Here is a 13,933-nt window from a genome sequence, read left to right as displayed (position 1 = left end):
AAAGACCCTGAATGTGCAGGGTCTTGCGCCAGGTATATACAGCACGGCTGATACCAGAAGCCGGGTCTCAGTTCTACCAGCCAACTTCCCACCTCCACCTAGGTCCTAGAGATCTACCTTGGAGGTTTGTTTTGAAAATTTTAGTCTGATAGGATTCAAGGGATAGATTGAGTGCCCCATTTAAGAGCTATAATCTCTAGTTCTGGCTTTCAAAAGGAAGTTTGAGGAGGGTGACTTTCCTCTTAAGCAATGTGCTAAGATAACGGAGTGAGCTGCTGTGGGGAAGTGGTGATGTTGTCAGCCCTTTCTGGCTTCCACACTGAAACTGCTACTCTTGGTTAGGAAGTAAAGGAGGAAGTGAAGCAGATTCATCATTGCTTAAGGAGCCTGGTATGTGCAGCTAGGATTTCCTAGCTGTTGGCTGAAGCAACAGGGGGAAACTTTTTCATACACTTGCTGGGCCCCAGCTGAGAAGGGCTGGGGAGCCGCTGGCTCTTAGGATGGACCTGCTCATATGTGTTCTCCAAGGAACTCATTAGGAACTGCTGTGATCTCATTTTTTCTGTGTATGACATTGTTCAATACCTCCAGGAAGTTTTCTTTAGGAGAAACCTTTTATAGCAGCTCTACATGGATAATTGGTAAATATGGCTGTGATACAACAGGAAAGCTTCGATTATTTGAAAGTTTCTTCCACTAAATGGACATTAACTTTTAAGATTCCCCTTCCCTTGGCCCTGTAAAAGTGGTTAAGAAAATGAATAGTGACTAGGCCCATGCTCCAGGGGTTCCAGAGAGCAGACAGAGCAGGTAGTCTGAGCTCTTGGACTCCTAGCCAGGCTCTCAGCCCTCCTTTATCCTCTAGGAATAGGTTCTTGGTCAGTTGTTAAGAATGAAAAATCCAGCTTGCTAGAGTATCTAGCCACTCTGCAGAAGTGTTAACAGATCTGAAAGGCACCTTGGCCTTCCCCTGCTTGCAGACAGGCATGCCTCGAGTCTAGACTAGGCAAGGTCTCCTGCTCTTTCTGTTCCTTGAAGGACTCTGGAATGAGATGACATTTCCATCTTCCTGCCCATGGCCTAGTCCAGCCTGTGTTTCCTCTTTTGTGAAATACTTCATCAGGAGCCAAATTAAATCTCCCTTGCCTTAATTTGAGCCCATTTCTTCTTCTTTTTTAAAAAAATTAATTAATTTATTTGTTTATTTTTTGGCTGCATTGGGTCTTTGTTGCTGTGCGTGGGCTTTCTCTAGTTGCGGTGAGTGGGGGCTACTCTTCGATGCGGTGTATGGGCTTCTCATTGTGGTGGCTTCTCTTGTTATGGAGCACGGGCTCTAGGCACGTGGGCTTCAGTAGTTGTGGCTCTCGGGCTCTAGAGCACAGGCTCAGTAGTTGTGGCGCGTGAGCTTATTTGCTCTGTGGTATGTGGGATCCTCCCGGACCAGGGCTCAAACCTGTGTCCCCTGCAATGGCAGGCAGATTCTTAACCACTGTGCTACCAGGGAAGTCCCCGGCCCATTTCTTCTTGATTAGTCATCTGAGATGACACAATAACTTCTTTTTTAAAAAAAGTTTATTTTATTGAAGTATAGTTGACTTACAGTGTTGTGTAGTTTCTGCTGTATAGCAAAGTGATTCAGTTATACACATGTATATATTTTCATATTCTTTTCCATTATGATTTATCACAGGATATTGAATATAGTTCCCTGTGCTACACAGTAGGACCTTGTTGTTTATCCATTCTATATATAATAATTTGCATCTGCTAATTCCAAACTCCCAAGTCATTCCTCCCCTACCCGCCTCCCCCTTGCCAACCACAAATCTGTTCTCTATGTCTGTGAGTCTGTTTCTGTTCCATGGAAGTTAATTTATGTCATATTTTAGATTCCACATATAAGTGATATCATATATGTATAATATCTGTCTTTCTCTTTCTGACTTCATTTAGTATGATACTCTCTAGGTCCATCGATGTTGCTGCAAATGGCATTGTTTCATTCTTTTTTGTGGCTGAGTAGTATTCCATTGTTTATATGTACCACATCTTTATCTATTCATCTGTCGATGGACATTTAGGTTGCTACCATGTCTTGGCTATTGTGAATAGTGCTGCTATGAACATAGGGATGCATGTATCTTTCCAAATTATAGTTTTGTCTGGATATATGTCCAGGAGTAGGATTGCTGGATCATATGGCAACTCTATTTTTAGTTTTTTGAGGAACCTCCATACAGTTTTCCATAGTGGCTGGACCAATTTACATTCCCACCAACAGTGTAGGAGGATTCCCTTTTCTCTATGTCCTCTTCAGCAATTGTTATTTGTAGACTTTTTAATGATGGCCATTCTGACCTATGTGAGGTGGTACCTTGTTGTAGTTTTGACTTGCATTTTTCTAATAATTAGTGATGATGAGCATCTTTTCATGTGTCTATTGGCCATCTGTGTGTCTTCCTTGGAAAAATGTCTATTTAGGTCTTCTGCCCAGTTTTTGATTGGCTTTTCTTTCCTAATTAATTAATTAATTAATTTTTGGCTGTGTTGGGTCTTCGTTGCTGTGCATGGGCTTTCTCTAGTTGTGGCGAGCGGGGGCTACTCTTTGATACGGCGTGTGGGCTTCTCATTGTGGTGGCTTCTCTTGTTGCAGAGCACAGGCTCTAAGCATGCGGGCATCAGTAGTTGTGGCTCACAGGCTCTAGAGCGCAGGCTCAGTAATTGTGGCACATGGGCTTAGTTGCTCTGCAGCATGTGAGATCTTCCCAGACCAGGGCTCGAACCCATGTCCCTTGCATTGGCAGGCGGATTCTTAACCACTGTGCCACCAGGGAAGCCCTGACCCAGAAGTCTTTAAAGGGAACATCAATAAGCCAAAGATATGAGTTAGTAACTCCTAGAATGTAAGGTTGGCGAGCTAACCAAGAGACACTGAGGCAAGAGGCAGGCTCCAGGGCACTGAGGTGGCAGTGTGTCACAGGTTTGAGGTATGGAAGGGGATGAAGCATGCTGGAACCATTTGAGAAGGATAACTGTGTACAGCCCAAGTATACAGTGCTCGAGCAATATGGCACTACTTGGTCACATTAAGTATACACATATCCTATGATGAGATTTCTGCAGTCTGTTAACACCCTCCCCTTCCTGCAACAATCAGGAGTGTTGTTCAAAAGAGTGGAAACCTGGTGGAAGTGAGGATGGGGGAAATGATTTTTGTCAGAGCCACCTCCTACAGTTGTGCAGATTGTGTCCTGAGCAAGGCTTCTACTGAGGGGGCCAGTAGGGGCTGAAACCAAGCCTGAACTCCACCTTGCCAAGCCTTGTGCAAGGGCTGTGTCCTCCAGGAGGAAGAGGTGCCTTTTCTGATGCATAAAAAGACACCACATGGATGAGAAATTGTCTAAAAAGATTGCCACATGGGTCCAAAATTGGACACACATGAGGCTGCTCATGGCAGCATTGTTTTGGGTGGCACCAGGAGTGCCCATTACTGGGGAGCAGAGAGGCCACATGCCGTGTGTACATGGTGGAGTCCTCTGCAGCCGTCAGGAATGGTGGACTGGAGTGCACATGGCAGTGTGGATTGGTCTTAAAAACAAAGTGCACAGTGGAAAAAGTAAGACACAGTGAGATCTATATCACAAGGCTATGGATGTAAATTAAAATGCATGCAAACCAGACAACAACACACACTCCCTTGAACACATACAAGCCAAAAAATGGAATTAAAGATTAAAACAGTTGCCTGGGATTTCCCTGGGGGTCCAGTGGTTAAGACTTCATGCTTCTACTGCAGGGGGCACGGGTTTGATCCCTGGTTGGGATCCTGCATGCCGCACAGTGCAGTAAATAAATAAATAAACAAACAAACAAATAAAATGGTTGCTTGTGGAAAGGACAGGAGTGAGGAGTGGGCATAAGAGGAAATACATGCGTACATACATAAAAGCGCAGCATGAACTGAAAAGTGATTAACACTCTGCACCTGAGGCCTAATAAGTAAAAAAATAAATAAATAAAATTAAATTAAGTGCCCTGAGCCTTGCGGTTTGAGGCTTTCTGTGGACCACCAGCATGGCTTGATCAGCATGATCACAGCTTTTTAATTATCTCATTTACAAAGATTTATATCTGGACTTGTGTGAGCTGCCTTATAACACACCTGCCTTTGTCAAACTCAGAGGTGTCTGATACTGTCCTGGTCCTTAAAGTCCTTGGAAATTCCTTGTCTTACCTATATTATTTTATTTTCCTGTTAGCCATAAACAGAAATGAAAGCATCTACTTCCCTGGGGATTTAATCAAACTATAAAAACTATATGAATGAAGAATAGGGGCTGCAAAGAAGAAAAGAGAATCCTCAGTTCTTTTTGGCCTGGTTCCTTATAAATCCTGCATCCCCTTTTTGCATCCAGCGAAGGCTGGCAGCTGATGGGTCAGACTGGGCCCTCAGTCATTGGAATACAGTGTCTTGGCTTCTTCAAAGATAGGTCTAGATCATTCTAGACCAATGCAGTCATAAAGTACCTAGTGCTAAAAACTTTCACCATTTAAAAAATATAATTTTTATTTTTGAGATATTTCTTGGCCAAGTGTGTGTGCAACTTTAACCAAAAGAAGACCTAATATTCTCCAAGTTAGCATGTGTTCAATCAATAGGTACCCAATAAGCATAAGTTAGATTGAATGATCTTTCAAACTTGCACCCTCTGCAGTGAAAGTGCAGAGTCTTAACCACTGGACTGCCAGGGAATTCCTAGGTTGAGTGATCTTTTACCATCCATTCAGGGACACCTCTTCCCCGTATGGAGTCTTATGTGTATTAGAAATGTGCCTCTTCTTCCTGAAGACACAACCCCATAGTCAGGTACAGGTGTGGCAAGTGGAGCTGCGTTGCAGCCCCACTCACCCCCTCTGCTGTTCAGGGCACAATCCGCACAATGGTAGGAAGTAGCCCTGCAAACAAATAAACTCCCCTCTTCTCTCTTCCACTGGGTTTCCACTGTTTGTAACATCTTTGCTTGTTGGTCTAGGAAAGGCAGGCCTTACTGACCATCCTAATTGCCAGGTGGAGCAACAGTGTCTCCCATCCCACATGCTCTTGTGGAACTTTGCTCCTGCCTCTATAAAGGTGGAGACTAATTCCACTCTCCTTGAGTTTGGGTGAGCTTGTTGACTTACTCTCAACCAACGGGACACAGCAAAAGTTGACACTGTGATTTCTGAGGTTAGGTCATAAAGAGTGATACAGCATCCACCTTGTTGGCTGGAACGCTTACTTGCACTTGAAGCCCTCAGCTGCCATGTAAGAAGTCTGACTATGCTGAGGAAAGCCAGGCTCTGAGGAAGCCATGCCATATGGAGAGGCTGCATGTGGGTGCCATGGAGAGGCTGCATGTGGGTGCCCTGGTCAGCAGTCCTAGTTTTTGAGTGCTCCAGGCTCTGACATCAGACATGTGAGAAAACAATCCTTCGATGCTTCTAGCTCCCAGCTGTGAAGTCATCATCGGACTTTGAATCCTTCCAGCTGAGGCCCCAGACAGCTAAGAGCAGAGAGAAGCCATCCCCACCGTGCCCTTTCTGAATTCCTGACACATAGAAGCCATGAGCACAATAAATTGGTGGTGTTCTATGCCACTAAGTCTGGGGTGGTTTGTTACACAGCATTAGTAACTAAAATATCCGTTATTTTCAACAACACCAAAATGCAGAGCAGTAAAAGAGGAAGGGAAACTGTTATAAATTAAATATTAAAAAATTATCAACTAAAAGAGACAGAAGAGACATATCAACAAAGACAGATGACATTGCTTGGCTCCTGATTAGAATAAAGTATTACAGAAAGATACTTGGGAAAATCAGGGCAGTTTGACTTTTGACTGGATACTAGATGTATGAAGGAATTATTGATTTTTTAATAAAAGAAGGGATTATTGATAATTTTTAAAATGTGATACAGTAGTTATTGAAAAAAAGTCTTATTTGTTACAGATAAATACAGAAGTATTTAAATATGAAAATATCCGTGATTTGCTTTAAATTGGTTTTAAAATAGAGATGGGAGGTACAGATGAAACGAGATCGCCATATGTTGATAATTGTCGAAGCCAGGTGATAGGTACATGGGGGTTTATTACATTATTATCTCTAGTTTTGTACATATTTGAAAACTCCCATAAGAAAAAGTTTGACAAAAGAGGATGGTAGGTCCTCTGTCCTATTCTTCCAGGCTGTGGTTTTGTGCTAACAGGTGCCTATGGTTTAAATAGATTGCTCCTCTTATAAACATGATCTCTGTGCACTTCTGGGGGCTTCTTGAGACCCAGGACCCTACACTAATGTGGAGGTTTCAGGCAGAGAAGCAGACTAGCAGAGGAAAGCATATTCTTAGGTAAATGTTTAGGATCTCCTCAAATTAGTGTAATTTTTGGTGGCTAGAATTCCCCTTAAAGACAGACTTCTCTTCCCTGACGATACCCAGCGCAGCACTAGGTACACAGAGGAGATCCTATCAAATTGATTTGAATTAAGAAACCTGATTGTTCAGGCTTAATCCATCAGCTTACTCCAAAAGTTAGGTAGTGTTCAATTTTGAACCTTGAAATCTATGTCAGCAGAAAAGCAGGCAACAAGGCTGCATGTTGCTATACAGATGACATATCTTGGAAGGTCCTTCTGTTTGCATGTGAGTTCTCTTCTTGAAGAAAGACTATTAACTCATGCTGCAGCCTGCTGCTCTCTGCTTGGTTTTGGCTATGTCACTAAGCCCAAAATAGAAAGTTCTTTTACTGCAAAGCAGGGAAAGAGGTTTAAATTTATCAATTCAAATAACAAAGGGCAGCATTATACTGGCTTTTCTTGGGTGGGGATGGGGAGAGAGAATGCCTGCTTCATCAAGGAGAAAGAGTGATCTGACACTGGCAGAGGCCGGGACCAGGAGACAAGCATACACTGTGGTGAGTTGGGCTTGTTTCCCATCCTGGCCCCCCTCACTCTTTGCAACTGTGTCACCTCTTTTAGGACATGGGAAAGCAGCTGAGCCACTGGGGATTCAGTCCCAGAAATGTCACTGAAGTTATCAGACTGGAAACAGTTCTCTGAGCCAAACCCCTTCTCTCTCAGCCTTTAGTGGGGTCAGTACCTTGCCACAGAGTTAAACAGCAGGGAGATATTTTTTCTTGTCAAATGGTCAAACATTTTAAATGATCTCTAGGGTTGGAAAGAGTTTGGGGGAAATTGGCATTCTCATACGTTGCTGGAAGGAGGTAGATTGATCCACCCGTCTGGAAAGCAACCTGACAAGATGGATTCATGGTGTAGCAGAGACAATAGACCCAGAGGCTCTCCCACCTACAGCTGGTGGAAGTATAAACCGGCTCCATAGACAAACTCTTGTGCAAGTACAACAGGGGACATTTACAGTAATGTTCATAGCAGCAATGTGAACAAGAGCTAAATCCTAGAAACAATGCAGTTGCCCATGAGTGGAAGAGTGGATGGTAAACTGTGGTGTATTTACGCACTGGGGTATTTTACACCAGTCAAAATGAACTACAGTAAAATGTAATGATATGGATGAATTTTTAGCAAAGTAATATTAAGTGAAAAAAAAATCCTGAAAGATTACATGTAACATGATATCCTTTTTATAAAGCTAAGAACAATTTTAAAAAATTACTCTTTAGGAATATATACAAACACAGTAAAACCATATAAAAGGAAAAGTACAGAAATGAACATCTGATGCAGGTTCCCTTGGTTGGGGAGTGCAGGGAAATGAGGGGGAAGCCCTTATGGGTTAAATATTGGTTATTGTTGAAGTCCTAGCTTTTGTTTGAGGTTGTGGATTCACAGGTACTGATTACATTATTGAAATGAATTTACCACCTAAATTAACAAAATCAGGCCATCCAGTAACAATTATGATAATGTCATGAACCAAAGATTGTGGTTAATTCAATTCTGAGAACCTGATATTAAAACAAAACAAAATAAAATAAAAACAGTCCCAGAAATGTCACTGAAGTTATTGATACTTGGCACAGTTATTCTATTTCTAAACATTTATCTTAAGGAATAAACAGAGATGCACACAAAAATTTATGAACAAGGACATTTATCACGGTATTTACAAATATAAAAATAGGAAACAATCTAACTACCAAACTAAGGGATTAGTTACCTAAGTTGGGTTACATCGATACGCTTGAAAAAAAGGTAGTCTTTTTAAAATATTCTAAGAGTATTTAAGGACCAATGTATGGAAAATACTATATATCAGTTGAATAAAATGGGTTACAGAACAGACGTACACAATATGAACCCAGTTTTTTTATTTCCTGTAAGTATATATATATATATACACACACACAGAATAACTGGGAAGACTATACATCAGAATGATTATATCACTCTTGCCTAGATGTTATGATTATTTTTTCCTTAAACTCTTCAGTAGTTCACAAATTTTCTACAGTGATCATTAATTCTTTTACAATCAGAAATAATTTTATTATAAAATTAGATGTTAATAGTAGTAGCTAATGTAGATGCAGTATTTGTCATGTGCTAAGAGCTTTACTTGGGTTAATTTATTTAACGCTTAAAGTAACCCAGTGAGGATGGTACTATTATGATCCCTATCTTACAGATGAAGATACTGAATTTTAGCTTAAATAACTTGCATGAGGACATAGAAGTCCTAAGAAATGGTGCCTTGAATCAGGCTTCTAGGGGGCTCTTCAAAGAGTAAGCCTGATGGAAGGGTCTTGGTCTCCCTGACTCAGGGATGGCTCCACCAGAGAGAATGAGCTTCTGAAAACAGCACTGGGAACTAAACAGCCTGATGTGGACCTGAAATCCACACAGAGAAAGAGACCCCAAGGGATGCCTGAGCCAGAGCCCATACAAGGGAGCCAAACATTGAACGTGGGGAGGGCAGACATGGGGGAACCAGGGCACCCAGCCCTGAGGATTTCTGATGAGCCCTTGTGGAAAAGGAGATCCCATTTATTGAAGAATTGACTGGAGAGCAGAGATGTTTTTACTCATGGTTCTGGCCAGCTCTAACTCCCACCAGCCATTGCACTAGGATTGGTATCCGGAGCCTTCGGTAGAGAGAAGAGGGTGCTCTAGGCATGGGACAGAGCCAGGGACTTGGCTGCGGTCTCTTCTCATCACTCATGCTTTAAATATAAGCTCTGATGTGATCAAGGCGTCAGAGATAAAATGCCTTTCTCAAGCTCAGTCAGCAGGATATGGTATCCAATTTGGACAAGACAGTGGAAAGTAGACTCAGGGGGAAAAAATCCCTTGGTCTCAACACCAACACACGGGAGTTGAAGAACTTGACACCTTAACATTGTAGAATAAACAAATGTAGGCATGTTTTCTTCAAAACAGCTAGAACAGATATGATTTAAGAGGAATGAATTTTAACAGTTAGTTCTTCTCTTCTCAGCTGAAGAATTCTGGACTATCTTTCAAGATGTAGCTCAAGCATCAGCTTCTGTGGAAATACTTCCCAAGCTGCCTGAAGCAACAAGGCCATCCCTCTTCTATAAATGTTTAATAAATGACTTGTTTACCTGTCGGACTGTCTGTCTTCCCCTGCTGTAGCATAGCCCAGTGGACTGTGTTATACACCTCTAGGTTTTCCCTGCTTTCCCTGTATCTCTTTCCATCAACTCTCCCCCCCAAGCATCCCTGTGCATGCCATGTGGTAAGTGCTAATTAGCAATTTTTTTTGGAATTTTTTTTTTTTTTTAGGCCGCGCCATGCAGCATGCGGGATCTTAGTTCCCCACCAGGGATCGAACCCGTGCCCCTTGCATTGGGAGCTCAGAGTCTTAACCACTGGACCGCCAGGGAAGTCCCTGGTAAGTGCTAATTAAATATTGCTGTTGGAACAGAGAGCTGTAGAGGTTTGTGGTGTGGTCTTCTAGAATTCTCAGAGCTGGGATCCAATCCCCTTTTTGCATCTCTGATACTGGAGAGAATCTGATGAAGGCTAAGAACCCTTCCCCAGAAAACACATGCAAAAGAAAATTCCCAATTGTATAGCAGTAAATACACACACACACACACACACACACACCAACAAATACACAAATGAGTGCGTGTAAAACTGGGGAAATCTGAATAAAATAGGTGGATTTTACCAATATCAGTATCCCAGTTGTGTACTGCTATAGTGCAAGATGTTACCACTGGGAAATTGGGATCTCTGTTATTTCTTACAACTGCATATGAATCTAAAATTATCTCAATAAAATTTTCAATAAAAAAGAAAAATCCTGTACATTATCCTTTAGGAATTGATATATCCCCTTGAATTCACCCATGGTTCCTAATTTGAGAGCTCCCCAATATAGTCTAATCTCTACATCGTTGGAGGGGAAACTGATGGGAAATGATGTGCTCAAAGTCATACAGATTGTTGGAGGCAGAAGAGGAAATGAGCCCACTTTCTTTTCCTTACACTACAGCTGGCTCCTAAGAGGAAGAGAGTGCTGTCCACATTGTGCTATTTTCTTGACTTAAAGGCAAGACAAACCAATCAGGGCAACTGATATTCCCTGACATGGGGGCAAGCTGGGTAATTCGTTTGCAGAATTATTTGGTCTTTTTTTTCTTCTCATTGCTTTTTAGGCTGCCTGTACTCAGCCTATGGATGGGAAGGATCTCATTCCCAAAGAAGGTGGCTTGGAAAGGTGTGGCTTAGGGACCAGCAGCCTTTTTGATTCTGAGTGCCATAAGGGGAGCCAAACTGTGCCTATGGGTTATCCCAATAGGGTAGCAATGGAGGAGTAGGAGAGAAAAAAAGAGAAGAAAAAGAGGGGACATCAGGAGGAAAGAGAGCAGAAAGGCATGGTAGGAGGAGAAGACAGTGGAGGAGGGGATGGGATAGGTGTATTTAGGGAGTAGGATTGATGGGGTGGGTTGGACCACAGGCCACTCACTAAGCTGCAGCCTTTAAGGACACCAGTTATTGTTCTATTCTTGGAGATTGCTAGGCATTGAAAGTGTCAGATGGTCGAGTGGTCAAGATATTCCTTTTATGAAAATCGCTTGTGATCTGATGCTAAAGGCTCTCCAGTAGTTAAGAGTTCAGGTACTCTGTACTAGTTATTTTACAAGTTACTTAATCCCTTTGTGCCTCAGTTTCATCATCTGTAAAAGGAGGATAATAATGGTGCCTACCTCATGAGTGGTGAGGAATAAATTATATAAAAATGTAAAGCATTTAGAAGAGTACCTGACACATAGTAAGTACTTAATTAATGCTGGCCTTATAATTGTTACTACTTGACAGAGGCTCATTTCCTCTTGCTTGTTCCTCCAAAGACAGAGACAGTGGTTAGCATCTTTCCTCTAAGAAACAACCATCAACATGTAGGCACTAAATTATCCACCGGTTCTCTCTTTTCTGCACACACTGTTCCTTCTTCTGTTTGTGGACCCAATTCCACTATCATCCACCACAATGAGAACTTAAAGAGGAGCACATAAGTACCTGGTAATCAAGGGGTCTCCCTGTCTGGTGTTCCCTCTAATGGCTTAGGGAACAAACACTCTGGTGAGGGGAAAGTTTGTTTCTTTCCATCTGACAGGAGTGCAGTATGGTCCTATCTTTCTATTTTTACAGATGAACTTCAAAGCACTGTTTAAATGCCTCTGTGCTTGCAAATTCACCTTCTTTGGGGGATCTGATTTTTAAATCTTTCCTAGCATCAAGTTAGAGCGGTGGTGAACTGATTAATCTGGAAAATAAAGAACAAAATATGAACAGATTTTTCACTCCCGCCTCCGGCAAAATGTCCCCCTCCTCAGCAGTGTTTCTGGGAGTCTTTAGGGAACACCTCTCATGGGTTCACCAAGAAGTCCTCCATTCATAGCTCTCTGCTCTGACAAGTGCCAGGTCTCTCTGAGGTTCCACTAGATTCTGGGGCTAGGCGCTCCCAATCAGGAGAGAACTAGAGTCATCAGGGAAGACTGTTCAGAGGGTGTGGGGCTTGAATGACAAGTAGGGTTCATGTAGATACAAGGGGCTATCTGGGAAGCAGGGACAGGCTGAGCAAAGAGGTGAAAGTAGGAATGGAACGGATGAGGATAGCTTTGGTCTGGGAGATTTAGGGGCCCACTGAGCTGAGTGGAAGAGCTTTTAGTGAGAGGTAAGGCAGGAGAAAAGGCCATATTGAAATGCTTTGTGAGGAGACCGTTTGAGAAGACCACAGGAGAGGTGAGACTTCTTTTCTCAAGAAAGTGAGGGCCCTTGAGTAATATTCCAGGGCATGGTAGAATATTTACTAAAACTGTTGGCTACATGTTCTTTGGGCCTGTGACTCCCCTAAAATGTGCCGTGTCATATTTACTTAGGTATTCTGAAGGTTTTTTTTTCCCAATAATAAAAGCGTTCAATTATAAAAGCAATATGTTTTGTTACAGAAGTAAAAAGAAAATACCAAACAATCCCACTCACCAGAAGCAACTGCTGTCAACACCTCACTGTGTATCTTTCTAAAGTCTCTTATAAACATATATTTTATAATATATATTTAATAAAATTAGGGTTATATCATACATGCTGTTTTTTTTGTTTGTTTGTTTGTTTTGCAGTATGCGGGCCTCTCACTGTTGTGGCCTCTCCCATTGCGGAGCACAGGCTCCGGACGCGCAGGCTCAGCGGCCATAGCTCACGGGCCCAGCCGCTCCGCGGCATCATACATGCTATTTTTTAAGGCCTGTGGTAATTTTTACAATTACTTTATCACATAAATGATAACATTCCAAATTTCAGTTAATACAAGATCACCGAAGGAATTTTTGCCCAACTACTTAATATAGATGTTAGCTCATACATGTTTAAAACTTCCTATATAGTTCCACAGAGAACTTCCCATTGGTGGCACTGCGTTGAGCCTAGCACAAGCCCAGGAAGACAAGAAGAACAGAAAATTCCAGGCGTTTTGTTTGTCCAGGTGTTTTCATTGTTGGAACGTAGGACTCCCCTTACAATGGAAATGATTTTTTTTCCTTGTCTATAAATAATGTTTTATTGAAACACAGTTGTACTCCTTTATTTACACTTTACTGTGGCTGCTTTTTGGCTACAATGACTGAGCTGAGTAGATACAACAGAGATCATATGGCAAATCTAAAATATTTACTCTCTGTCCCTTTACACAAGTTTGCCAACCCCAGTGCAAATGATTTTTTTAAACCCCATGTTATAATAAGATTCTGCTGCAATAAATTTATATCTCGATATACATAATATCTTTAAAACTGAAGGTAAAGTTTCTGTCTGTGCTCCCCATCACCGCTCCATACCCCAGCCACTACTATTGGCTCCCAACTTTCCTGTGTCATCTGCCCCATAAACTAGGAGTATCTCCAGCCTAACCACTGTACATTCATAGTTTGAATTACACTGGGATTAATGGAATATTTATATTCACTAAGAGGCCTCATTTGGAGAGTGTACAGTTAGGTGATGTATGCATGAGCTTGCTGCCACACGGTACAAGTTTATTATGTTCAAGTCATATCTAAATTGGAATAATCTGACCCAGTGAAGTTTGGATGGGGTAAAAGAGCCAACTTTCTGAAGTTGTAAAACCACTCTTAGATGATGCCAGCATTTAAATCGAATTAAAACTGTGGTTAAAGTTTGGGAACTTTTGACCTTATCTCTTTAACTGTGGTACATAACTGAGTGATTCCAGTACCTAATTTCTATAAACACCTGCTCTCAGTTTTTAGTACTACTTCATACATGCTGTTTTATAAAGGTATTTTTTTCACTTAAAATATATTGCAAATAGGGCTTCCCTGGTGGCGCAGTGGCTGAGAGTCCGCCTGCTGATGCAGGGGACATGGGATCGTGCCCCGGTCCGGGAAGATCCCACATGCCGTGGAGCGGCTGGGCCTGT

The 13,933-nt window shown here is 42.0% G+C and overlaps 1 protein-coding gene across 1 annotated transcript in view; it reads left to right on the top strand.

Annotated features, from left to right (window-relative positions):
• The window catches only part of CDKL3 (cyclin dependent kinase like 3), an 89,046-nt gene extending 76,493 nt beyond the window's left edge, over positions 1-12,553 (top strand). The window contains 2 exon segments of the mRNA XM_070045194.1: positions 9,769-9,877; positions 10,650-12,553. Coding sequence (XP_069901295.1) covers positions 9,769-9,877; positions 10,650-10,741 — 201 coding nt within the window. The 3' untranslated portion in view covers positions 10,742-12,553.
• Positions 12,554-13,933: the final 1,380 nt, after the last annotated feature.

This window comes from Globicephala melas, chromosome 3, assembly GCF_963455315.2.
Source record: "Globicephala melas chromosome 3, mGloMel1.2, whole genome shotgun sequence".
Classification (NCBI taxonomy): Eukaryota; Metazoa; Chordata; class Mammalia; order Artiodactyla; family Delphinidae; genus Globicephala; species Globicephala melas.
The sequence above is the reverse complement of the archived record's forward strand: the minus strand, read 5'-3'. Positions and strand labels throughout refer to the sequence as shown.